Raw genomic sequence first — 26,974 nt, 5'->3', positions numbered from 1 at the left:
TCTTTCGATTTGTGCCGCCATTCGTGTACTTCGCGCAACAGGGCATGCCGCGGTTCTTGGTCCTTGTGCAACAAACTTTCCTCTGCTACATCAGACAGAGCAGAGGAGCTTCTATTTTAGGCATGTCAGTGCACTAAGTAAGTTGAAGGGTAAAATTACATAGAATTTGCTGCTTAGAGTCCATGTGATGGGTTATTTACACAGCCATTTTAACCATGACAGTGCGGAATGGATTCGTGCATGATTAGTTGCATAAATTGGTTCCTGAGGGGAGGTGTAAGTACAAAATACGGCTACAGGGCAACAGTGTACTAATAACTGCAGAAGTATCGGACGAATATATTGTGACTGAATGTGGTGTCTTGAATGGTAGTGAGCAGTTGACAGGTGATTTAAAACGTGATAATGCTTTAAGCGCATAGTGGCTTTAATTATTCTTGCTCCCTTGCAATGTGCCAACTCGTTCTCATTCAGTGCACTGGCATCAACACAGCGGCCACTGGTGAAAGTGCGGGAGAACAAATGAACATACATTGCGACATTTTCCCTCATCTGCTTTAAAGGGCGTTCTCCAAATCGCTTAAATGCAAGCGATCGCACTGCTATTAGCACAGGAAGGGCGAGTGAACGCAATTTAATATGGTATTACATAAGCTGTCGCTAATTTCACTTGAAATACTTGGTAAATTTATTGTAGAATCTACATATGTGATTTTATTGAGCAGCTTCTCAGGATCAGAGTCACGTCGTTTGCGCTTACGTTGGCGCTCCTCCATACTGCAGTGCTAAGTGTAGCGACAGCGGCACGGCGCCGGCGCAACACTTGAGCGCGGCCGGTATGCGCGCTGCGTGCGTTCTGCGAACGGTACTGCGCATGATGTCGTGCGCTTGCTCGGAGAGGGGTTTCGGAGCGGCGCCGGCACAGCGCAACACCTGTGCGAGGTCGATATGCCCGTTGCGTGCGTGACAGGGAGCTACGACGACGACTGCGACAGCGAAGATCATGAGAGCAAAAGAACAACAGAAAACAAAATGCAACTAGGAAACATTATACATTCTGCGGTGATCCTGGCAGGCAGGCTGAAGTTTACACTTTAGTTAATGTTCATCAAGTAGAGGAAAGCACGTATTTCTTTGTCGGTGGATGCACTTTTTGAGGAAGTTGTATCCCTCGGCAGCACACTTTTCTGTAACATAGTTTCCTCCCCTTGAATATTACTTCGATCATTGTTCGCTCAAAAGAAATCAGCAGGCACTTAGACGTCCAAGTGAACTGGCGTTTGCATATAGGCTTTCCACGTGCCGGCTCTCATCATTGTAATGCACACAACATTAGTTGGAAGGGTATATTCTAAATAGTACATATGTATTCCTCGAATTGATTGCGAATCGTAGAAGTATTTTATTGGTATTTAATCTTATTGCACTTTTTCTGTTAAAAGCTTTGCCTTTTTGTTATTAACGTTCGGGAGTAGCGTAACATTTATTTTTTGAAAGGCGATGAATGGCAGGTATAACTAAGATGGTCATTGAATTAGAGAAATATTAACGGTACGACAAGATTGTAAAATGCAGAAAGGCCTAATTGTTGCGTGATTATTATTACCATGAAGTATTTTGCAAGAGGTGATTTCTTGGCGATATTAGGTCTCACTTACCCATATCCAACATGACATCAATTTTGCTGTCGATGTGCGGGTCGATGTGTTGTTCTTTCGCCACAGAGCCTAGTGAAACAGCAACAGGTCGCACGCACGTTAAATAAATTAAATATTGTCTGCACAATAGCTAACAAAGACGGCTTATCTGACTTGGCAGTTATTCACCTCACAGCACCTATCAACTTGTGCAACTCAACTCAGAGAGAGAGAGTGGTTAGCTAAATCTATTAATTGGAAAATGCACCTGTGATATGCGTTAGTTCAGTGTATGGTAGCTCAATGCTTTGCTTCAGATTACCAATCAGAGTGAGAATTATATTACTTCAGATTGATAGAATGTCAACCTATGGTGTACAGAAGGAATTATATAAGTCGTATGATAGGATATTGTGACATATGATATAAACGGATGATATATAAGTAATTTATTATGAGGCTGCATTTCGTTCTGTATCTGTAGCTTCATTCAAAGTCAAGAAAATACGCCGATAGAGAAAACTCATACTTCTCGGCTTCAAGCCGAAATCGAGACATGGCCCATAAATGGAAATATATCTAAGGCAATTGGTCGGATTTCCTTATCAGCTAAAACGGCATTGGGATTCGCACGCGAGTAATGCCGTTTCTTCAAGGAAACCCAATTAACCAATGTGAAAGATATTGCTACATGTTCTCCATTAAAATGTTAATCATCGTCATTGGAGTGCAGTACGGAAGGGTCGGGGCATGCGTGGTACCGCGCAGTGTGTAGCAAGTGACGTCATCTGCGACGGGTGCAAGAGCCAAGTTGCGAGGTCAAGCCGATAAGATGGACACCATGGTGAGGCGCTGTGTCATTACGCAGCCAGTTTTGGAGGTATAGTTGTCTGCTGCATTTCGGAGGCACGGCCAAGTCGTAGGAGCGGCAAAACGGAAACGTTTGCTTTGAAACACAAAATCAGGCTTTCCCACAGCTGGATGTCATCTTGACACCCACGTATTTATGGCGAGTGGTCGCGATCCGCGAGTTATCTCTGCTCAGGTGCCGTAATTTCGGAATCTAAGAGCAAAGTTTTCCGACAAAGAAAGAGGACCCGAAAATTGCCTGCCTGTTACAACCGCGGCTTCGGCAACAGCTACGGTAAGAACGTAGGCTGTAGAGTGGGTGAGGAAAACAGCGGCGTGGGCACCATGCTAATCCGCTGTCTGTCATCACGCAGTTCGCCGGCTACTTTGCTGCCTCCATATTCGGGGATGCTGCCGCGCATGCCCCTGACGTCATGCAGCGTGGGCCTGGTCATCGTTCCCTCGCCGCGTCATGGATGTGACGGACAGTGCACGTGTGAACTGCCCTAACTTCCTTGCGGATAGCGCGACGGTTTCTTCTCGCTTCTTCGGCTCTCATCCCGGATTGCGCTGGACAAGATTAACGAACACTCCACGGCCCAATCATCGACATCCCTAGTTCCACGTCTGCATGGTTTACGGCTATAAAAGCGTCGTCGTGGATTCCTTCATCAGTGGGAGAGGCAACAGCGGCTGGGCACCATGCTAATCCGCTGTGTTCATCATGCGGGTATGTTTCTTGCCAGTCTTCAGTGCATCCGTTCTGATGGCTGATGTATGCTGCTGTTTCCTCGCCCACATGATCGCTATCACGGCTTTGCCTATATTCATGTATTCTGTACTCCTAAGTTTCGTCCGCAGACATTTACTAAGCGGAGGTGTGGAATCTAATCCAGTCCACGACCCTCCTCAGCCCGATCCTGCTTCACAACCCCAGTGACGGACCTTAATAATCAACCTACGGTTGCGGAATGTTTACTGAACTTCTGAAGACAAAAGAAATTGGTTCAGGATATTGCTGAAATCAAAATGTTTCAGTATCTGTCAACGCAAGGTTTGAGGCTTTTGAAACCCGTGTACATTATCTGGAATCACCCTCAACGTCTAGTGATGCGCAGATTTCGAATGATCACCTACGTGCTCAAATTCAGCAACTAAAACGCGCTATCTCAACTCTCTCTGCAGACATGACAATTTAGGAAACGGGTCGCGTAGAAACAATATGATTACATGGTCTGAGTGAACGCCCTAACGAGAATTATCAGGCGCTTTCCACCAACGTTGCAAAGTGGTTTCAGGACACACTTAAGGTTGCATGTCCGCGCATAGAAAGGTGTCATAGACTTAGAAATAATATTGTGAGGCCGGGCGCGTCTCGTTATCATGAAGCTCTCGATTTTCAGGATAAGGTGCTCGTGTTGGAAAAATTGCAATAAACTTAAAAACACTGGCTTCCGTGTTTCTGAAGACTTATCACCCCAGGTTCGCAATATTCGCAAGAGGCTCTGGGAGGCGTCTGCCGCTTATAGGGATAACAGATCATCTGTCCAACCTCGTTTTGATCATGAATTTATTGACAAGGTGCGATATTATTGTGACAGCACATCCATACTCTTGTCAGATCATCTCCTGGCTTAAATCCGGCGAGGTGCATAGCGTTTGTGTTGCTATGTGGACCGGTTTGGGGAAGTTACAATGTTCAGAGCTGGTGAATGTTTTAATGCTGTGTGCTTATGTCTGTTTTCTTGCAATTAAGAACACATGCAGCAGCATATGATGTCCATACTTTGCAGAAATTAAACTCTGGCCCCACTAGAATAACATAAGAAACCAATGCTGTTCAGAAACGTCCTGTGATTGATTATATGGTTCGTTACTCCGTGGAGCATAGTGTAGTGACGAGTATGTCAGTTGATGCATTAAGCATGTTCTGTACACAATGAACAATCTGAATACACTAAGCAAACAGTTCATGGAACTGAAGCAATAATAACAGTATTGAAACCATATTCATCGGTGCCACGCTCACAAGTGGTTCTATATGCTTTGTTGTTGCAGCAGGCAAGCCCAGCGAGGAGGAGGCCACTGCTGCCACGTGCCTCTCCGGCAGCCCCACCCCATGTTTCTGTGGGCACAGAGCCGGGCACGAGTGGCAACTGCACGTAAGGCATTTTAACAGTAATCGCAGTGCGAAGCCTTCAGAACAAAGTACTGCCTGTTCTGGCCTTTTAAACAAAAAAAAATTATTCCATAGTCACCTACAAAGAAACACAGAAGTCCCTGTTATAATGTGACTGTGAAAGGCGAAACCATATTCTGTTTGACTATTCATACCATTGTAATGCAGCTTCTGTAGCGTTCAAGTTGTGTAGAAATGAATATTTGTGCAGCATTTTGTATTGCTGTGGTGTCGCTTTATTTATTTATCAAAATGTGAGGCTTATATTGCCTACAGTTTGTTGCCGGGAATATTTCCTATATTTCCACGTATGATAATGATTCAGTGAATGTTCAACATACAAGGACACAACAAATTTTTTATCCTCTTTGCCCATTTAATTTTTAAGGACCGTCAGCTCAGCATCACCCCGGAGGCTACCTCGACAGCAGCAGCCACTGGAGGATGCAGCCCGCGGGGCAGCATCTGAATACGCCAGGCAGGGGCATCTGACGGAGGCAGCAAACGTGGAGGCCGTCTGCTTCCACCAGATGCTGCTTGATCAAAACAGGCAGGTAGGTACAACTCACCCAGGTTGCCATTTTTAAAGAAGGGATTAGTGTGCAGTTGAATTTACCTTACAACCTAATATTCACGAGTGGCATCAGGATATCTTGGGCTCAAGTGTTCATTGGTTCGTGTACTTATGTACCCTCTGTGAGGGGCTTTCTCATTCTGTTACTTCGCAAGTTACAAAAACTTTCCATGGTTGCATGTACCACCACAGCATGGCATCTTTTGTAGGTAAATTCAGCTATCACCGACATTGACTTCTTAGCGACAAAGGTGGCTTGGTAGCATTTTGGTAACCGATCATATACAGTTTGCACTTTAACTTTTCACGTCATATGCATACGTTCTCACTGCCCTAGAGTAGCCGAGCTGAAAGTGTAACCCTTATAAACACCGTGAAACGAAAAATGTAATTTCGTATCCGGTAGCTGCAGTAAGTGCACTTTTTTTGCATCATCATCATCAGCTGGTAGGAGCTGAGGGCCTCCCGCGCGGTGCAGCAGCAGCTGGCGTGGAGATGAGGGGCTTGCGGGAGGTGATGCCCTCATCGCAACCACCTTGCACCCTCGTGGCTGCCCTCGCCCATGGCCTTCGCAGTGCCCGCCTGCGCGCGTTTATTCGTCTTTTTCTACATACTCCCGCCCCCCAGTAGCGTTGTGCAATTCAAGTTTGTACAATTTCTGCACTGGCCTTCTATAAACTTGCCATCTTGAGCTTTCACACGGCAGGCTCGGATGATTCCATCTGACCAGGGAAGACGTCCACGACTCGTCCCAGTGGCCAAATACCTCTAGACATGTTAGGCTCCTCGATGAGTACTGCATCATCTACTTGTAGACTGCTACTAGGTTGCGATGGGTAGATGTGAAGTGCCCGCAACTCGAGGAGGTACTTTTTCTTCCATTGGATCCACAGCTGGTCCACGAGCTTCTGGCGGTATCGCAACTTCTTGCTGAGGTCGCGTAGCCTGAGCACTTCGAGCTTCTTCGTCACTGCTGGTTCGCTCTGGAGAGGCAAGAAATGAGCTCCCGACCACAAAAGAGCAGTACATAGTGAGAAGGCTCTCTAGCGTCCGTATGCGTATAGGTTATAGGGGTATTTAATTGATAACCGCTTCTACGTCCAGCAGTACGGTCTCAGTTTGTTCGCTGTTGAGCTTGCTCTTTCCCAGCACTTTGTATGCCGCCTTGTTGTCGCCCTTCGGTGCGATGATGGCAATGAGGCTGCCATCCACGCAGCCGATGACGCCGGGAATGCCGCGCGTCGAAGAAAACCTTCTTTCACGGCTGCCTTTTCCGCCGACGTCCTCGGGAAGTGGACCCACATTTTGCGGGTCCCGGCGTGGACGATTGCCTCCGCCACGCGTCGTACGCACTTGCTGACCGCAGGCTCTGTCACGCCAATCGTCTCCTCGCTCCCAACGGACCCTGAAAGCTGCCCGTCGCGAAGAAACGCAACGCGCACAACACTTGTCGCTCCACCGACAGCGCTGTTGATCGCACGCCTTCGAGCTCCTGCGCCACTTCGTCGCACAGCCACAGCACAGTTTCCTTCCTCGGAGAAAAGTGCTGCCGAAACACGTCGTCTGGCATGTCAATCGCGTCCTCGGCCTCCCTCCTTCGCGCCTCCGGCCGAGCTGACGAGCCGCCGCCGCCAACACCAGCAAAAACCGCCGCCATATTTTATTCAAGCGGAACGGGGCACTCGCCGGTTATTCCATGTCGTTTCCTGTTTTGATCGGCATAATTTAGCATAAGTAGTGCGTAAACTTCACTATGACGTGTCGGTTTTTGCGGTTTCATGACGTCGCTTGACGGAGAGGCAAAGTGGGCGCGACCTCAGACATATGAGCCAATCAGCGAGTGTCGATCGTCAACTTGGAATCAAAACAGTTTGGAATCATTTTACGTTATAGCGCCCCTAGTCTCCTGCGTAGTTCTTCTATAGCTTTTTTTTCCCCCTTGGTGTTGCACTTAAATTATTTTCTTTCCACTCCAACAATTTGTTACCCGTGTTTGTCTTATCATTTGCTCCATGACGTCTACAAGTTATTCTCAGACTGGTGTAGGAAGTGCGTCTATTTTATTCTTTATACTTTTTGCGGTATACGCTATTTGATTTTAAGTTAATTTTAAGCATTGTACGGCTCTTGGCCCATGTCTTGCGTTAATCTATCAACCAAATTTTAAGGTTAAAAATTTATGATCGCTGCCCAGACTATTGTTTCCCTGTCTATTGTCATTTGGTGTAGTCGTTCACAGAGAGTTTCTGAGGCAACGGTGTAGTCAATGCAGCACTACAGGTTTCCGCATTTCCACGTTATATGTACTTGACACTAATTCTCCCTGCAAAAGGATTCTGTACATCGCACAGATACAGCACAATTGTTCTACCACTAGAACTAAATATTAACTTATGCTTTTGCTACTACTGCTGTTGCTACTACTTTTGCTGCTGCTACTACTACTAATCTTGCTTGGATTTCAAATGTACTCACTTCTTAAGTAGACTCACGTGAAGACAACTTGAGGAATGATAATTTACTAAACGTATTGTTAATATTGATAGCAATATTCGCAAAGCAACTGCGTAGAGCTGCTCACAATGAAAGAATCGAAACGCATATACAAGATTTGGATGAAAATAAAACTGCATAAAAAATATCGCTTCTTTTTGGGCAAGGGCCTGCGCTGCGGCAACGATTCCTTCAAGTAGAGGTGGGATAATATTGTTACGGGTTATTCTGTTAGAGAGGGTTTATTGGGACACGACGTAGCCGACTAGTATTGAGCGCCAGCCTAGATTCCGTGATCGCTAGGCAAAGGTCCTTTTCTTCCACGCCCTCTTATCGCGTGTCGCACTACAGCTTAAGGCACATACCCAAATAGTAATAGACTTTCACGCTTGTAACACATGCCCCCACTGCAGACGATGCTCACCGGGCAAGTCAAACAGTATCTCGATAGGTAAAGGGCTTCAGGCGGGCAACATGAGTCACTTCAGTCCTTGAAGAGCGTCGACCATTTGAATGGAGGCGCGCTATACAGTAATTCAATTCGCATATATGGTCTAGAACAACACTAAAGTCCAACATAGTGTGCCAGTAGTTTTTCTCACAACCCACGTTTTCTTGCTGGCGTCCATAGCCACACTAAGTCACCTGGATCATATGTGACGTGTCGGCGGTCATAACGTGCCTTTGCGCCATCTTGTGAAGCAAGAGGGCGCAAATAAGGCGTCGGGCTTCTTCTGCACGACAGATGGTCTCATGTATGCAGGCATCATCATGGTTCATAGACGGGAAGATCGTATCAAGGGTATAACGTGGCGGCCGGGCGAAAGCAGAAAGAAGGGGCTGTAGCTAGGTAGTTTCGTGCTGGGTGGTGTTAAATGCATAAGTAAATGAAGGTAGAACATGTCCCAATTATTGTGATCTGTTGAGACGTACATGGACAACATGTTCGTGAGAGTTCTGCTGGTGCGTTCCGCAAGGCCGTTTGTTTGTGGATGGTAGAAAACTTGAACAACATAGACGAAGCATGTCTTCCACCACATCTGCAGTTAACTGTCGCCCACGATCGCTAATAACCACTTTAGGAGGCTCGGGTCGCAGAATGAAAAATCGTAGCAAGAAAAGGCACACGTCGGCTACAGTAGCCGATGGTATTGCAGCCGTTTCACAGTAGCGTTTCAGGTGGTTAGGGCACACAACGATCCAAAGATATTCGTTAGAGGACCGTGGAAACGGACCGAGAAGGTCGACGCCGACTTGCTCGAATGGAGTCCTTGGGGGTGGCCCAGGGTGTAGTCTACCAGGAGGACTACTTGTGGGACGCTTGCGACGTTGACATTCGTTGCAGCTAAACATGTACTGCCGCATCGTCTGATGGATATTAGGACAGTAAAATCTTTCTTAGAGACGGTAAAGCGTTCTAGTTGCTCCCAAACGACCGGAGGTCTGTTCATCATGCCTAGCCCGCAAGATGGAAGTGCGTAGACTTTCGGGACTACGAGGAGATATCGTGAGCATGTAGTAGAATAGTTCTTCTTATATAAAAGCCCATCACGTCTGCAAAAACGATTGGCTATGGCTTTCTTCTTGGTAGCCAGCAGTTGCTTTAAAATGTCGTCGTTTTGAAGCTCATTCTTAAAGGTATTTATATTAGGAAACTGCTCGCTCCAAGGATACGATGTAGCGGTCGAAGTTGTCCGCGTCACAGTCAGTCGTTGCAAGAAGTAGCCGCGAAAGGCAGTCTGCGTCGGCGTGCCGTCGACCGATTTTACAGGAAACGGCGAAGTCGTACTCCTGTAGACGGAGTGTCCAACGTGCAAGCCTACCAGATGGATCACGCAGATTGAAGAGCCAGCACAAAGAGTGATGGTCTGTGATGATGGTGAAAGGGCTTCCGTACAGGTATCACCGAAAGCGCGGTACTGCGAAAACCACTGCGAGACATTCCTGTTCCGTTACGGTGTAATTGCGGTCGGGCTTGCTTAGAGAGCGACTCGCGTACTCTACGACGTGTCTTGGTGTCCAAGTGTTGAATAAGAACAGCGCCGGTGCCAATACCGCTAGCTTCCGTGTGTAGTTCTGTGGGAGCCGCAGGGTCGAAGTGTTTCAGAGGGAATGGGACGTCAAACTGGAACTACACACGGACGTCACGAAAAGCAGACGCACATTCTGGGGTCCAGTCAAATTGAACGCCTTTCTCAAGCAGACACGTCAGTGAATGCGCGATGTGAACAAATCCGGGAATATATCGACGGAAGTATGAGCAAAGGCCCAAGAGGCTTCGTAGCTCTTGTATTGAGCGAGGCTGCTGAAAGGCTTCGACGCGCAGCCGCTTTTTGCTGAATCAGGTCTTATGCCTTCTTTGTCCACTAGGTGACCTAGAACCAGTGTTTGGCTTTCGCCAAAGCGACATTTCTGGAGTTTAATACCCAGCGTGCTTTGCCTAGACACTCTAGCACACGATTGAGGCGTGCGTTGTTGTTCACAAAACGTGCGTCCGGAAATCACATCATCCAAATAACACATGCAGTCTTCCCACTTCAAACCACGCAGAATGTTGTCCATCAATCTCTCAAAAGTTGCAGGCGCCTTACACAGCCCGAGTGGCATCACATTAAATTCGAAAAGTCCGTCTGGTGTAACGAATGCCACTTTTTCTTTGTCTGCCTTGTGCATCGGAATCTGCCAGTATCCGGACCGCAAGTCTACACTAGAAAAGTATGAGGCTGAAGAAAGGCAATCTATAGCATCATCAATCCGGGACAAAGGCTATGCGTCTTTCTTGGTAACGGCGTTGAGGCGGCGGTAATCACGCAAAATCGCCATGTGCCTTCTTTCTTTCTGACTAGAATTTCTGGGGCTGCCCGCGGACTACTCGACCTTGGATAAGGTTTTTCTTTAGCATGTCACGGACTTGGTCATTGATCACCCTGCGCTTCGAAGGGGACACCCGGTGTGGCATTTGTAGCAGAGGCTACTGAGATCCTGTGTCTACGCGATGCCTGTAAACGATAAGGGGGAAAGGATGGTGGAGCCTCTTGCTGGGAAACGTCTAACACCACGAAGTGCTTTCGTAGCATATTTGTGAACTCCTGACGTTGGTTAGTACTGAGCCATTTGTTTATCATAGCCATTATGGAAGTGTCGGTCGCGCATGCTTCTGAATGGGACTCATCCGTGGCATCTGGGCTTTCTGCAAGAATGGTGAGTGCCAAAACTTGATGTTCACAAATAGCCGCAAGTTTCAGACCCTCCGTTAGTATTGTGGGTTCATTGGAGCGATTTATCGTCCATAAGACAGTATGACCGTCAATAACCGACAGCGTGCAGTAGGGACTACAACATTCTTCGTAACGCAACTAAGGGGAACGGGCTCTACGGTAGCGTGAAATGTTCTGTCGGTTGCAGGACCACGGGCGACTGGGACACTTTTTGCAGACAATGGCGGTACGTCGTTATCTGCGGACACACAAAGAGCACTTTCGTAACACGGCGGGTGATCCACTAATATATGGCCGGAACGTTCGAATCTACAGTTATTTCACCCCTGCGGCAATCAACATTGGCACCATACAGCTTCAGAAAATCAAGGCCCAGAATTACTTCATACGTAGCACGAGATAAAACTACGAACTCCGCGGTTAAATGCTTTACTACCCAAGCTAACTTCAACACTGCACACACCTACACGGTATAATAGTTCTCCACTCACTCTACGAACATATCGGCACTTTTCGTCCTAGCAGGCGTTTGAATGCGAGACTCATTACTGAAATGGTCACTCCTGTGCCGACTAAGGCCATTGTTGAGACGCCGTCTACACGCACACACACCTTATTTTTAAACATGCAAATTGCCGGAGGTATTTCTGTCAAAATCGAAGACGGTCCAGCGGCCTCCCCTCCAACGGCCGCGCTGACTAGTTTTGGGCGAAGGCGACGGGTAGGGGCGCCGGGGAGACCGTTACCGGCGTACTCGAGGAGCAGGCGGTGGTATGAAGCTCCGATCGGAGGCAGGGGAACAGTTTGTCAGTGTTCCCGGGGTCTCGTTGGACCTACCGCTTGGATAGGTGTACACACGGCCAACGCTTTGCTGGCCAGGTATTGTTGATCGGTCGTACCTCGGCGGCTGGCGAGGGTGGTGGGCAACGTTGCAGTACCTGGCAGTGTGGCCCTCGACACCACAGTTGTAGCGGAAGGAAGACGATCGGCGAAGTGTTGTCAAAGCACTCAGCCGGCAGAGGTCGTCGAACTGGGTGCATCATCTCAGTACCCTGAACAGGAGCCGTCCGCCCTTGTGCACCACGACTGGGGTGAAAGCGCTGCCCATACCGCTGTTCTGACATACACGTCTCCGGATGTCGTCACGTAGTTCCAGCGACATTGACGTCCGTGACACACACAGACAGTTGGAAAAGTAGCGCATGGTGCTGCCGGCGCTGAGTGAGATACTGGGTACGTAGCCGGCGGTTGAACTGTGTTGTACACTAATTCATATGTCGCCGCAGTTCTTCGCGTACTATTTCCCGGATAGCAGAGGCAAGGTCGGTGGATGGGCTCGTATCGACGTTGGCGACAATAGTCAATTTGCAAGTCGTCCAAATTTGGGTGCAATACGACGTGTCCTCAACGAGTCAAATGTGCGGCAGCCACGCAAGACATCTGAGACGGAGGTGAGGTCTTATTTACATATCAGGAGATTGTAGACGTCTTCTATGATAGCTTTCAAAAGATGTCCGACTCGGTCTTCTTCAGACGTCCGTGGGTTTACGATCTTGCACAGCTGAGCACCTCTTCTATATAAGTAGTGCATGTCTCTCCCAGAGTTTGAACACTTTGGGAAAGTGTTCGCTCCGCACGTTTCTTTTTTTCATCAGAGTCTCCAAACATTTCCCTATTCCTCAACAAACCGTTCCCATGTTGTTAAAGACTCTTGTGATTCTCGACCACATCATTGCGGTTTCTCTCATAAATAAACGACGTTGTCAAGCTTGGTGACCGAGTTGAAGTTGTTATATCGCTCACCCGATTGTATGCGTAAGCCATTCGTCCACGTCTTCTCCCGCTCTTCCTGCGAACGAGCCTGGTTCCATGTAATGTTGTGGGTGCAGCTGGCGTTGACCTTTGCGCGGTTGCAACTAGCGCTGGTCTGGTCCTCCGTTCTGTGGCGTGATGACTGTTGTCACGAGAGACCGGTAAGACAGCGGCTCCGGCGAAGTTCAAGCGGTTGCGAGTCCGTAGTACGCGACGTCGTGTACCCAGCACCTCCACCACTCTGTTACGGGCGGTCTTAAGCGCTAGCCTAGGTTGTTGTTGTTGTTGTTGCCTCAAAACATGGCTCGTACCCACAGCCTAGGTTCTGTGATCGCTAGGCAGACGTTCTTTTCTTCCACGCCCTATTATCCGTGTCCCACTACAGCTTATGGTACATACCCAAATAGTACAATACTTTCACGCTTGTAACAATATCAACTTTCTTGAATATGCATCGAATATCGAATACTGACTGGTTCAAAACGATAGCTAATTAACAGAAATAAAGGTAACACAAGGTAACTAGTTTTATTTAAAAACTCTATAGTAAAAGCCTGTCAACAGTTTTTTAGAGATTGGTTAAATTAAGCTTTCCCATAATGAATGATGGCTGCTGTACGGCTAGCTTTTCAAGAATGCTAGGCATGTTTTACCGGAAAGCTATCAGGATCGCCGGAAAAAAAAGGAACAGCTCAAGTAAACGTGTGCCCTACACGCATGTAAAGACGCATGTACAGTCTGTTTCACACTTAGGGAAAACTCGGAGCGCATTTCAAGGCGCTCCGAGTTTTCCCCTAAGTGTGAAACAGACTGTGCATCACTCGTTGTAGCTTAAGCGATATACTTGCCACATGACTAGACTGACAAATCCCTAATGACAGACTACAAGCAAAATCTCCGGTTGTCATGCAGGCTTCCGCAGGGAAAGCGTAACAATGCTTCAATAATTCTCTTGCTGCTGTACTGCATCGAAAACTTATGCCGTTCTTTCACTACTGATAACCTCGATACATCGTTTGGCAAAGGAGAAAAGTAACCAGGCTGTAACAGTCGGTTGTTTGAAAATCAGATATTTGGTCAGTTTTCAATATTCGAAAATGCCGAGTGTTTATTTTAGAATACCACGATCCGTGCGCACTGCTCGATTGTACTCGAAACTTCGAATATTCGGCCAATCCTACTTCCTAGCTGAATCCAATGCATATTCTTTCATCTTTTAGCAAGGCAGTAATATACTCACCCACTTTTTGCAACGACTTCGTAATTCCACCCATCTTAGGTAAAGCCGTCTCCGAAGCGCTGTTGTCGCCGCCACTAAACAATATTAAAACACGTATATTATGTGCCATTGCTATAACATATCTATTCAGGTAATATTATCGTGCAGTGAATGTGAATACTTATCAGTGCTATTCGACGTTTCAACATAGAAGGATAAAGTAATTAATATACAGCTCAGGACCGATTACCATAGCATTGACGAATTCTCTGATCGCGTATAGTTTTGAAGTTATCTTTGTTATTGTAAACCATGAATGCTTGTGAGACAGGTCTATACTGCCCATAGGCAGCAGCCATTATTTTGTTCGGCACATGACTTGGTTACCGATACCTCGAAAGAGAAATAATCTGCAGAAATTCTGAGTACTGCCTACTAATGCGTTTGAATTCTTTCGCTCGGCTGCTACTTCGCTTTTTGCTTTTGCTTACTTATCAGCTAGCTTGGCTATGGTATTGGGCAGCTAAGCACGAGGTCGCGGGATCGAATCCCGGCCAAGGCGGCCGCATTTCGATGGGGGCGAAATGCGAAAACACCCGTGTACTTAGATTTAGCTGCACGTTAAAGAACCCCATGGTTGAAATTTTCCGTAGTCCCAAACTACGGCGTGCCTCATATCAGATCGTGGTTTTGGCACGTAAAATCCCATCATTCATTCATTTAGCTAGCTTATGCATGTATAGCCATCGCTACCAGTCATCTACTGTTACACTATTATAACAATTACATGTGTTCACTTGACCAATTATGCATTTATTTTGCAGCTATATCGTGCCAACTCAGCCGAAACGCCATCACAACCACTTTAGTTTTTTGCCACACCAAAGCATTTGTCTTTATTTTCCTTGTTTGTTTTTGTACGACCTTGACGCGGTGACGGCAACGTAACCATCTTTTAATTTTTTAAGGATACAAGACCTCTACTATTACACTATTACATCTACCAGTCAGCTAGTTTATTATTTTTTATACTCGGAAATCCTAAAGCAGGCCTATGTGCATGCAAACCCGTAATGCGGGAAATTAATCTTTCAAGGAAAATACCCTTTCAAATGGACATGAGAATTGTTACCTGTATTTCTTTTTTTATGTTTTCATTTTCCATTCCTTGCTCATTGATTCTAAAGCTACCCGTCATCTGCATTTACACTATTTGCAAGAGTACATCTCTTAACTTCGCCAATTATGCATTTAATTTCCAGGTATAGGATGTGGCAATTGTCGTGTTAAGGAAATATTTTGCAGGGGTACTCGCCAAACGATCATTACATATAAAAGAAGTCAGAGCCCTTCCACCCTGTGAGAGGGAAGTTCACCGAAGCTGGCTCTTAGGTGGTATTTGCTATGTTCGAGTATAGCCATATTAGGGATTTGGCCATGTTGAATTTGGATACAAAATGGTAAACCGACCCCTTCGCTACGTACTCGGGAACGAGGCTTCGGTGCCGGCTCCGAGTAGCACAATGGGGTATTTTTTAACGCTTACACGATGGCTAAACAATGCCCGGCTCTGAAAGAAGTGGCTCGGCGTCACCAGGCGACGGCATTTCCTAGCGCGTTCCTCAAGCTTTTGTACGCTTTTGTACGACGTTCCCAAGCAAGAGATCTTGACCAGCAGGGTGTTTTGTAAGAGTCCACCTAGTGGACTGCCCACTTTGGCTATCGCGATTGGCTCCAGCCGCACGAGTGAGAAGGAGCCAGCCAGTCTCCTTCGCGCTCGTGAAGCTGCAGTCAATCGCGACAGCCGAAATGGAAAATCCGCTAGGTGGCCTCCTACAGAATACGCCCCAAGGCTCCGTATATACAACCAACGCTAACGCGAACTACTCTCACACCCTACTCCTCCGCTGACCTATATTTATTGCGATAGCAATTATGTCGCTCTCGAAGTCAGCGTCAGACAATTCACCGTCCGGAAGAAAGATAAGTTTCTGAATTTCTGCATCAGTCAGCCACTTTTTTCTTTTGACATCACCATGTATATATGAAAGACAAAAAATATGACCATATATGAGGAACGCTTATTCTCGACAGAATGAACACTCTAGCTATTGCTTTGCTTTACCTACAGCACAGCAAAAAATTGCCACAAACGATACCACCCTACATGTGATCAGGCCTCTGTATGTACCCGTTGTTGCTCCTGGGAAACACCACTTTTGGCGAGTAAAAGATTGTACAAATTACGGCCACACCGTCTAGCCTCCTCATAAATGTCGTACAAGGCCTTATGAGCCTAAGTCTGACAGTTGCCATAGTAGTGTCCTATACCGCCGTAGCTGAACAAATTTACTCATGTGTGCGGTCCTTGCGCTAGCACCTCTCAGAACAGTCAAGAAAAACAACAACAAAGGGCGGTGCTGCCATCTCTACGTATTTACTTCAAGCTCAAGATGCTCACTAGCCTTGGTACATTCTACAGATGGCGCCAGCGGTATCGTTCCGCAGGATGCGTTCAGAACAACCAATAGTTTTTAGGCTATTGTTCCTGGGCAACAGTGGGCACTAAAGGGTTAACGCTGTCGCATTAGAACGCGCTGGTTTCAAACTGGGAGATACTGGAAGACGCTCGCTTTTGCAATACGGGCATCAGCAAAACAAATAGTGGAGTAACATTATTTATTCAGCACTCATTGGTAACGAAATCAGAGACTGGGTGGAGCCGTTCAAGGAATACACTGTACCTTAGGAATCCCTAGGATACATTTTTATTTTTCATTTTTATTTACCAAATACAGCAGGCCCTTTAGTGGGCCCAAGCAGGAGGGGCATAAGAATACAATACTGCACAATGAGAATTGCATCGCAATGACAGCAAAAAACAGAACAAAAAAACATGAGCACTTATTTACAGTGGGGCATGTTAGAGCAGTAACAGGAGAAAACTTGTACAAATGCAAACATGACTATGGATAAGAAACAATCAATTTGTCAATAGAGTCGATGGACGTAATCGCATCAGAAGGCAGCCTGTTCCATTCTTCAATTGTGCGTGGATAGAAAGAATACTTAAAGGCGTTTATTCTGGCGTGGTATGGAGTTAGGGACTGATCATGATTATACCTTGTATGACGAGTAGTGAGGGGCACAAGATACGGATAAGGACTCGTAGAAAGTTTATTGTTCTTTAGTAAAAAATAGAAATTTTAGTCTTTGGATTTTCCTTCGTGCTTGAAGTGGTGGAATGCATGTTCTTTCATTAAAGCGGAGGGAGAGTCGGTAGTACGGTATTTGGAAAAAATGAAGCGTACGGCTTTCCGTTGGATTGATTCCAGTGCCTCAATATTCTGTTTTGTGTAGGCGTCCCAAACTGAACAAGCATACTCTAGTTTTGGTCTGATGAGACTATAGTATGCTAAATGTTTTACCCTGGAAGGAGTGTTTCTTAGTTTATATGGCGGAGAAGCCCAAGTTTTCGGTAGGAGGACGAGCAGACATTCGCAATATGATTGTTCCAGCTTAAGCTGTTTGTTATGGTAACACCAAGGTATTTATATTCATTAACCTCTATTAGGGGATGCGATGGAAGGGTGTACGCAAAGGAATGCACAAGTTTTTTATTAGTAATCTTCATAAAAACAGTTTTTTTTCGGCGTTAAGTTGCATATCCCAATTACTGCACCACGTGTCAATTTTCTGGAGGCTAGAGTTAAGCAGAACTTGGTATGAGGACAGTTAATTTCGTTGAACAGTATGCAATCATCAGCAAAGCTTAATCTGAACCGGTTCGGTTATAATACTGACAATATCATTTATATATATCAGGAATAACAATGGGCCCAGTACAATTCCTTGAGGGACACCTGAAGTAACTGGTAAATCATTTGAATGATGACCATCAATATTAACGAACTGAGTGCGGCTGGTGAGATATGACGAAACCCACGTGACTACAAATTTAGGAAGTCCAATTAGTTCAAATTTGTATATTAGTCTTGCATGGGATACAACATGAAACACTTTTCGGAAGTCTAAGAAAATGGCATCGACCTGCCCTGAGTGGTTAAGCACTGATGCAAAGTTGTGTATAACAGAAGTAAGTTGGGTCAGAGTGGACAATCCTTTCCTAAATCCGTGTTAAACAGGTGAGTAGACCATTGTCATTAAGAAATTTAGTGATATAGGAGGCTAAAATATGCTTGCCAACTTACAACAAGAGGTAGTGAGTGAGATGGGACGATAATTAGAAACCAACGTCCTGTCACCCTTTTAGGCACAGGCACAACGCAAGCTGTCCTCCAATCAGAAGGCAGCTTTTCTGTGGCAAATGAGGTGCGAAAAATTATAACGAGAAATTTTGATATTATTTCTGCATAACGGCAAAAAGATGTTTGGAATTCCATCTGGACCAGGAGACGATTTCGTTTTAAGATTTAACAACATTGAAGTTAATCCGGGCAGTGACACAATCCCTGGGTCAGGAAAACGAAATGCATCACTGCGAAATCTGCATGGATTCGGAACCGTAAAAACACTATGAAAATGTATATTAAACTGTTCAGCAATGGTAGTCTGTCCACAAGTAATCTGCCTTCGTGCATAATTCGGTTAATAGGCTTTTTCTTTTCCGCTAAGTAATTCCAAAATTTTGGGGGGAGTTTTGAATAAACTCCGGCAGTGTATGCTCAAAGTAGTACCTTTTCGCAGTTTTTATGGTTTCAGTAAGATTCAATTTGTGGGTTTGAATTATGCATCGATCGGTTCTACGACGTTTCATCCGTTTAATTTTTCTAGTGAGATGTATGATTTCTCGATTAATTCAAGGATTTTTTACATGTTCTCTTTATTTTTGTCGGGACGAAGTTTTCTATGCAATGGAAGCAAATGTTCTTGAATTTTTCCCACAGTTAACAACGTCAGAACCATCAAAACTGTCAAGGCAGTACTGCAGTAATCTAATACACTTTCATCATTTGCATGTGAAAAGTCTTTGAATGAAACTGTTTTAGTGGTGGGCTCTTTGTTCATATCACGCATAGGAAACAAAACGTAGACCATGCTGTGATCTGACAAACCACGTTCAACTGATACTGATAAATTTTCAATGGAACGACTCAAGAATACAAGGTCAAGCACTGAATAGAATCACCTTGCACACGTGTTGGTTTACAGACAACTTGTTGAAGGTCGTGACAGAGCATTATATCGCATAATTTATTAGCATGCAAACCAAGGCCGGAAACTGGAGATGGGCGTTCCCGGTCAATTCCTGGCAAGTTGAAGTCGCCCGCCAGAATAATTTTTTCGCTCCTAAATGTAGACATATGAACAGCAAGATCATTTAGGAATATTATTGGTGAATCTGGAGGCCTGTAAGCTGCGAAAATTAGGAATAACCGAAACATGATGCTTTTAAAAAAATAGCTTCGTGTCCGGCGATTGCTTGCATGCCGGTAGCATCACAGCCATGTTTTACAAGGACCGCAACCCCTCCCCCTCGAGAACATCGGTCACAGCGAAATACCTGATAGTTGGGAGGAAAGACGTCTGCGTCATCAACCTCTTCACGTAGCCAAGTCTCTGTAATTACAACTATGTGAGGATCATATTCAAGCAATATAGCCTCTAGATTTTCAGTTTTGTTTAGGACACTACGTGCATTGATGTTTAATAACCTAATGGTTTGGTCATTGGGAGTCGCAAGTCAAGGTGCTTGAGAACCACTCTGGCGGCTTGGTAGCTTCACTCGTCTATTCTTGACATCATCCCATGCATATAGTGTTCCATTCACAAGCAGTTTATCGTTTAATAAAATACTTTCTTGCCTTCCTTTTTTTTTCTTTCCTAGCACTTTCCCACAATAGCTTGCGTTTTCTAAGTGTGTTGGGCGAGAGTAGTCACTTTGAAGGGATATGTCTTTGCCTTTAATTTTATAAGCATTCTTCAAGACTTTGTTTTTCATTATAATCCTGGAAAAAGATAATGACTGGTCTTGTTCTTCCTGGTTCGCCAAGCCTGTGAATTCGTCCTACAGAGAAGCAGGGAACACCAAGTTTTTTGGAGAAAATATCGTCAAGAACTTTTTTAAAGAATATCCTCATTTTCATCGGGTTCCTCTTCTATTCCGAACACAAGCAGATTTGATCGCCTACTTTTATCTTCTAAGTCAGTAATCTTATTCTGAAGGGAACTAACTGTCTGCTCCAGGGTGTCTATTCGTGTAATTTGTTTTTCCAATTCCGAAAATCTAGAGCACAAATCCTTTATTGTCCTTTCGACACTCGTCTGTTGCTCCCTAAGCGCTTTTATTTCAGAACTTAATGTATTCTGACCTTCCACCAGCTGCTCCAGCAATTCACGAGTAGCTTTGTCAGGGCCAGGATTGAATTCGATATCGCCACAGAGCAGCAATTTGCACATGCAATGTACATCAGAGGCAATTTCCAAGCACTTCCGTGAGCACGGCAGAACCAAAAGGCATAGACAATCACTCTTGATAGTAGAACAATAGCCACCAACCTGCACAAGGCAGAAGAACGGCCTGTTAACCAACATGCTCTTGGTCGATGCCCCGTGCCCACTGAAGCGGAACCGCTGCGGGACGTCTTTTATAGCCTGGTCTGCAGAGGTCACGTGGTAGCTGAAGGGCGGCGCTCCTGACGTGAAGTTGCCGCGCAGGTGACGGAGCATCATAAGCGATAACGGTTGCCAAAGGCACGTGTCGACAGCATACGCATGGATGATGCTTGAAGTTCCGCGGAGATTGATCAATCCAACCTGCACAAGGCAGAAGAACGGCCTGTTAACCAACATGCTGTTGGTCGATGCGCCGGGCCCACAGAAGCGGAACCGCTGCGGGACGTCTTTTATAGCCTGGTCTGCAGAGGTCACGTGGTGGCTGAAGGGCGGCGCTCCTGACGTGAAGTTGCCGCGCAGGTGACAGAGCATCATAAGCGACAACGGTTGCCAAAGGCACGTGTCGACAGCATACGCATCGATGATGCTTGAAGTTCTGCGGAGATTGATCAATACAACCTGCACAAGGCAGAAGAACGGCCTGTTAACCAACATGCTCTTGGTCGATGCGCCGTGCCCACTCAATGGTTTTGCTAGCAGCAAATAGCAACCCTCTGTCGTTCGCCCATATCTCTAGCCAGTACGACTTGAAGCAGAACCACATTCCAAAAAGCTGCACTTTAACAATGGCATAAAATAAAATGCTAAATAAGTGGAATCTTGCTAAGGAGGCAATTCTGCGGCATTACATTTCGTGCCGGCTGCCTTCTCTCAATGGTAAGGCGTTGTGCGGCTGTGCATAGATATGTAGGTGGATTAATAACTTTAGTACAGCAGCCAAAGATGAAAGACGGTGACAGCGTAGAGAGCGCGAGCAGGAATGCGGAGGAGGAACGCAGAGTGCCCTACCAGACGTGCTCCCAAGCGGTGAGCGCGTATGCGGTGGGCGCGTCCACCGACACCATTTTAAAAAACACATAAACAGCTGCGCTCAAAATTCGCAATAGGGAGTATCGTAACTGACGGTGAATTTTACAGCGAAGCTGCATACTTCTACCAGCCCAGGACTCTTTCGTGTCGTTGGCGTAAGCAAAAAACGCCAGGCTAAAAAAATTCGGGTTAGTTTGCACTAGTGGCGTAAGGCTAAAGAGACAGCGGGGCTGATCAGTTCCTAGCTGGTCCTGGCTATACGAAGTGGCGCTAAGATATACGAAATGTATAAGCATTTCCTCGTGGTTCGTGGCATCGGGGAACGCCTCGCGAAGCACTTGCAGTCCGAGCACACGTAGGGGAAGTGGGGCGAAAGACATGCACAGTGTACGGGCGGCGCGCAGCAAACGACACGCCGGGATGACGTCACGGCGCATGCGCTGGAGCTCGCAGCTGGTGGGAGCTCGGCCGAGCTGCCGCCAGAGGTGCCTGCTGCTGTGACCGCAACCGCGAGCGGTTCGGCGCTAAAGGGGAAACGGAGAAGCGCGGATGGCGTCAGCAGCACCACTGCGCGTTGCATCGTTGCTGCTGCTGCTGCATTTTGTTTTACAGCGTACGCTGTTATGGGCTCATTCCAATAGCCGTTCCGCTACGCGATGTCGCCGCCGCCGTCGGACGACCCGACCCTCCGCCAGTTTGGTGGCGCTATCTAGTGAAGGTGCCTGCAAACGCAGCGTGCGCAGGCACAGACGCTGAGGTGCGATTTAGACGAGGCATGCAATGAACGCGATTCCGATGTGAGATGTGCGCCACGTTTCTGGATACCTCTTCCAGCGGCCGTGCCTCTTCGGTACACGTTATGGCGCCTCCTCGCAAGGTACGAACCGCTGCTGAAGAAGCGAATCGTATAGCTACGTGTGCGACAAGAAGAGAGAGATAGAGAATAAACTTTGATCAAAATAGCACGCGAGCGTAGGTAGCTCCTCCGCTCTGCAATGGGTGGTCCCCTCAGTCCAGGAGTCCAGTGGCCTTAGCTGCCCTCTCGCTCGTGTGCGGCTACAAACAGGCATCATCGGGCTCAGCAGAATGCTGTGCGGAGAGCATTACCAGCAGCAGCTCGCTGTCGACGCCGGGCGTATGCGAAAATTCGAAGCACGTTCCTTCTCGCGCGTGTGTTTCGCGGTAAGGATTACGGTTGCGTAAGCTACTCCGAGTGGAAAAGTTCCCAGCAGCATAAAAATCACGGAGCGACGTCAGCACGGTCTAGCAACTCATTCAGTTCATTCCAGGCTACCATTGGTAGACCTCGGAAAGTAAACGCTAGAAAAACAGCGTGAATATAATGTCGTTGCCTGTAATCCTTTCTGCCGCAGCGTCACGAGCACGTGATCTTTTTGGCTGACGGCAAGTATTCAATACCCACATATGCTACCTGAAGGTATCATTGTTGCCGGATTCAAGCCCTCGTTATGTAATGAACGAGAAGAAAGGGCTAACACTCCCAGGGTCGGTTCTAGTTGTAAAACATAAATACCCCAGAAAGCGGATGGGAAAACGGCTCCGCGGTAGCTCAATGGTGAGAGCATCGCACGCCTAATGCGAAGACGTGGGTTCGTTCCCCACCTGCGGACAGTTTTTTTCATCCGTTTTCATTTCCATCAATTATCATCCTTTAATTCAATTAGTAAGTACAAGTAATTCCCCTACGTTCTTGGTGTCATTGTTTGTGGGCTTTTTATGATTATTATATATATATATATATATATATATATATTGCGAGCAAAATATTCATCCGTCATCTTCTTCACCTGTGCATAATCATAATCACGGTGCGCGTCGTCGTCTTCGTTCAGCGCGTGGCTCAGCGGATAAAGGCGACGAGACAACAGCTGTGCTGCTGCCTTACAAAGTGGTGGAGATTGCTTTCGATCCCCTCGACTTCTACGACGTCGAGTTCCACTGGATCTTCGTTCGGGTCGCCGTTTGCTCCGCCTGTCCACTGCCATGACCCAAGTACCGCAACCCGGAGCCTCCGGCATCACGCCCGCTGCCCCCAAACCAGCCGCCTCCGTATGGACCGTTACCGCACCGCAGCGTGACCCCACTATATTCTCTGGCCTCCCGCGCGACGTCGAGGACTGGATGAAGAACTATGACCGAGTGAGTGAGTATATTCACTGGGACGACCCCAAAAACTTCGCCACGTCGCCTTCTACCTGTCGCATGTCGCGAAGACGTGGTTCTTTAACCATGAGAGCGCCTTGCCCGACTGGACCACCTTCCAGCACCAAGTCCGGAATATTTTCGGAACACCAACCATCCGTTCTGAAGTTTCAAAGCGGCAGCTCGATGCGCGCATGCAACAACCAGGGGAGACGTACACTTCGTACATTGATGACGTCTTTCCTTTGCCGCCGCGTCGACGCGGCAATGAGCGAGACCGATCGCGTTCGACACATCTTAAAAGGCATTGGACACGTTGCGTTTAACGCCTGGCAGTTAAAAACCCTACCACCGTAGACGATGTCATCGCGATCTGCCAGGATCTGGATACACTACAAGCATCCGGTTACAGCCAGACGTCTGTGACACGTGACCTTCTTCGGATGCCGATTAGCGCACGTTGATTCGGGCTCTGATCCGCGAAGAGCTTCAAGCACAAGCCCGCGTGCTCTGCTGTTCCTCCAGCTCACTCTACGTCCACTGGGCTACGAGACATCATCAAAGACGAGCTGTCTTCCTTGGTTTCCGCTGTACGTCCTGACCCTCCGACGCCACCAAATCCGCCACTCACGTACGCCAAGTTGCTGCCATGCAGCCTTCCGTCGCTCAGCGTGCCCTTCCGGTTCCTCAGAACGACGTCGCAGCCTTTCACTCCGTGCACCTGTACCTGCATTTTACGCCCCCTGGCGCTCCTCCCGCCCAATCTGTTATATTGTGGCATTCCAGGCCACATCTCGCGGTTTTCGAAGGCGCCAGCAGGACGAACGCCGCGGCTACGATGCTTACGAGAGGGATCTGGTGTCCTTTCCGAGCCAATACCAGCGCCGCCCTTCAACACGTTCCTTCCCCCACCCCTCCACCCGACGCTCCTCAAAACTATCGTCCAGGACGCCGCTGCTCTCCTTCCCCTCTCCGACGCTCAACATCGCCACTCCAGCCAGTCACCCATACCGACTACCACTCGGAAAACTAGATGGTGCAGTTTTTGGAGGGAAAGCTGCATCGCTCGGACAAACACATCCTGAGAGCCCGGCCAATTTGATATTAGTGTATGCTGAAGGTGTGCCTGTTCGAGCATTAGTTGATACGGAGCCGCTATTTCTATTATTCATGCCGATGTGTGCTCTCGTCTAGGCAAGGTCACTACACCTTACCATGCACTCCCTTACGTAGCGCGAATAACCTTACGATATGGCCATCGGCATAGTGTACTGTTAGAGTTTTCATTGATGGATTCGCCACCATATTCCGTTCGCAGTGCTGACTTCCTGCGCTTATCTGCTCATCCCTTGATTGACTTTCCTGCCGCTGCCGCTTTCATCTCTTGCCGACACGCCTTGTCCACATGCGCGAGACCGATGACACCGACACGGCGCCTCAGTCCCGCCACCGTCTGCGAACCGTAGCCGATTGTGTGTGCCACCTGCCACGAGCAACGTCTTGTGATTGCTTCCGACGTAATTGACAATGGCGATGTTCTAGTTGCCCCAATTCTAGTTTCCTCTCCAAAGGATTGCACTAGCGTCGAGTCTCGTTCGATCATCAACGTCACGGCCCTTCTCACAGTACTCAACGTCACAAATGACCGATTTTGCTTCCCAAAGGGCTGTCGTGGTTTGCGGTGTGGACACACAGCCTGTCTCAGTGATGGCTTCGAGTACTGGTACTGCAGAACCACGCCCACCTGCAGCTGCTGCTCCTGCTACTACTGCTCTCGCCAACGCCATCAGTACGGATCTGACTCCGCAGCAAGCACATCAACTACTGGCCTTGTTCTCGAAACATAAATCTTCCTTCGACGTACACTCACCTCTCTTGGGACAGACTTCAGCGGCAACTCATCGCATACACGTTGATGGAAGTTCTATTCTCCGCCGTCGACCATATCGCGTTTCTTCCGCCGAACGCTAGATAATCGACAAGCACGTTGCCGACATGCTCGAGGAAAATATCATCCGCCAGCCCTTGGTCGTCACTCGTCGTTTTGGTGCGCAAGAAAGATGGCTCAGAGCGATTTTGTGTTGATTACCGTGCCTTGAACAAATAACCCGAAAAGACGTATATCCTTTGCCTCGCATTGACGACGCCTTAGATTCATTGCAGGGCACGGAATACTTTTCCAGTCTTGACTTACGCTCAGGTATTGGCAAATTCCGATGCATGAGGCCGACAGGAAAAAAACTGCCTTTGCAACACCTGATGGACTGTACGAATTTAACGTCATGCCTTTTGGCCTCTGCAATGCACCAGCAACCTTCGAACGAATGATGGACACTGTTCTGTGGGGCCTTAAGGAAAGTCTTGTTTGTGCTACCTTGACGACATAGTCATATTTTCTTCAACCTTCCAACTCCACTTGCAGCGCCTAGATGAAGTTCTGACGTGTCTCTCTGTTGCTGGTCTTCAGCTGAATACCAACCAAACCAAAAAGTGCCACTTTGCCAGCAAGACAGCAAGACTATTAAAGTACTGGGCCACCTCGTAAGCAAAGACGGCATTCGGCCTGACCCCAAAAGATTACCCCGTCCTCCGCTTTCCGAGGCCCCAACGCTCCAAAGAACTTCGCAGCTTTCTTGGCCTGGCTTCTTACTTTCCGGCGCTGCATACGTGACTTCGCTACCATCGCGGCTCCGCTTCACCGACTCCTTCCTTCAGAAAACTCCTACGTACGGTCAGACGAGTGCCAAGCGGCTTTGACACTTTAAAGCGTGCCCTCACGTCTGAGCCAGTGCTTTTCATTTGTATGTATGTATGTATGCTTTATTTCCTCAAAAAAGTAAATACAGCCTTGCGGGGGTAAAGTGGGAATAAGCGCTCGTAGCAGCTTGACCAGCCCCAAAAAGCAGTATTTCGAAGGGTCCGCACCCACTCTACTCCATACTGACGCCAGCGGCCATGGAATTGGCGCTGTTCTTTTGCAACGACAACGTTTTGAGGAACGGGTGGTCGCATACGCAAGTCGGATGCTAACATCGGCCGAGAAAACAAATGTCAATTTCGCCTAAGGGCGAAGCAATGAATGCGATAGCAACACAGCAATGTCATACAAAGTAAGGTCAGCGGCTTTGGTAGCAATATGAATTGTAGTAACATGAGTTGATTAAGTAAGCAGGTGTGCTGAGGCGTAAGTAGACCGACATGAAGAGAGACTCGATGACCACGAGAAGGCGCGTGTGAAACGGTGGTGTTTGATGAGAAGCGCTGCCCGTGGGCAGCGCGTGCGAAGGGACACACCTTTAGCGCTGCACGGCCGATCCGGGCAGCATTGCATGTGTAGCGTGCGTTGGAAAATGTGGCCCGACTATTACTAACTGTGGTGTGAGC

General features: G+C 47.4%; 1 protein-coding gene and 1 non-coding gene across 4 annotated transcripts in view; one reads left to right on the top strand and one right to left on the bottom strand.

Moving 5' to 3' along the window:
• Window positions 1-26,974, bottom strand: part of LOC119448875 (uncharacterized) — a 149,699-nt gene that overhangs the window by 8,626 nt on the left and 114,099 nt on the right. The window contains exon 3 of one of the 3 annotated variants that reach the window (XM_049666035.1): window positions 1,659-1,727. The exons of the other annotated variants lie outside the window; for them this stretch is intronic. Coding sequence (XP_049521992.1) covers window positions 1,659-1,727 — 69 coding nt within the window. The remainder of the gene's footprint in view (window positions 1-1,658; window positions 1,728-26,974) is intronic. 3 annotated transcript variants of the gene reach the window in all.
• Window positions 22,987-23,058, top strand: Trnar-ccu (transfer RNA arginine (anticodon CCU)). Its single transcript has one exon. It is a non-coding gene; the product is annotated as a tRNA-Arg (tRNA).

This window comes from Dermacentor silvarum, chromosome 4 (assembly GCF_013339745.2).
Source record: "Dermacentor silvarum isolate Dsil-2018 chromosome 4, BIME_Dsil_1.4, whole genome shotgun sequence".
In the NCBI taxonomy this organism is placed as follows: domain Eukaryota; kingdom Metazoa; phylum Arthropoda; class Arachnida; order Ixodida; family Ixodidae; genus Dermacentor; species Dermacentor silvarum.
The sequence above is the reverse complement of the archived record's forward strand: the minus strand, read 5'-3'. Positions and strand labels throughout refer to the sequence as shown.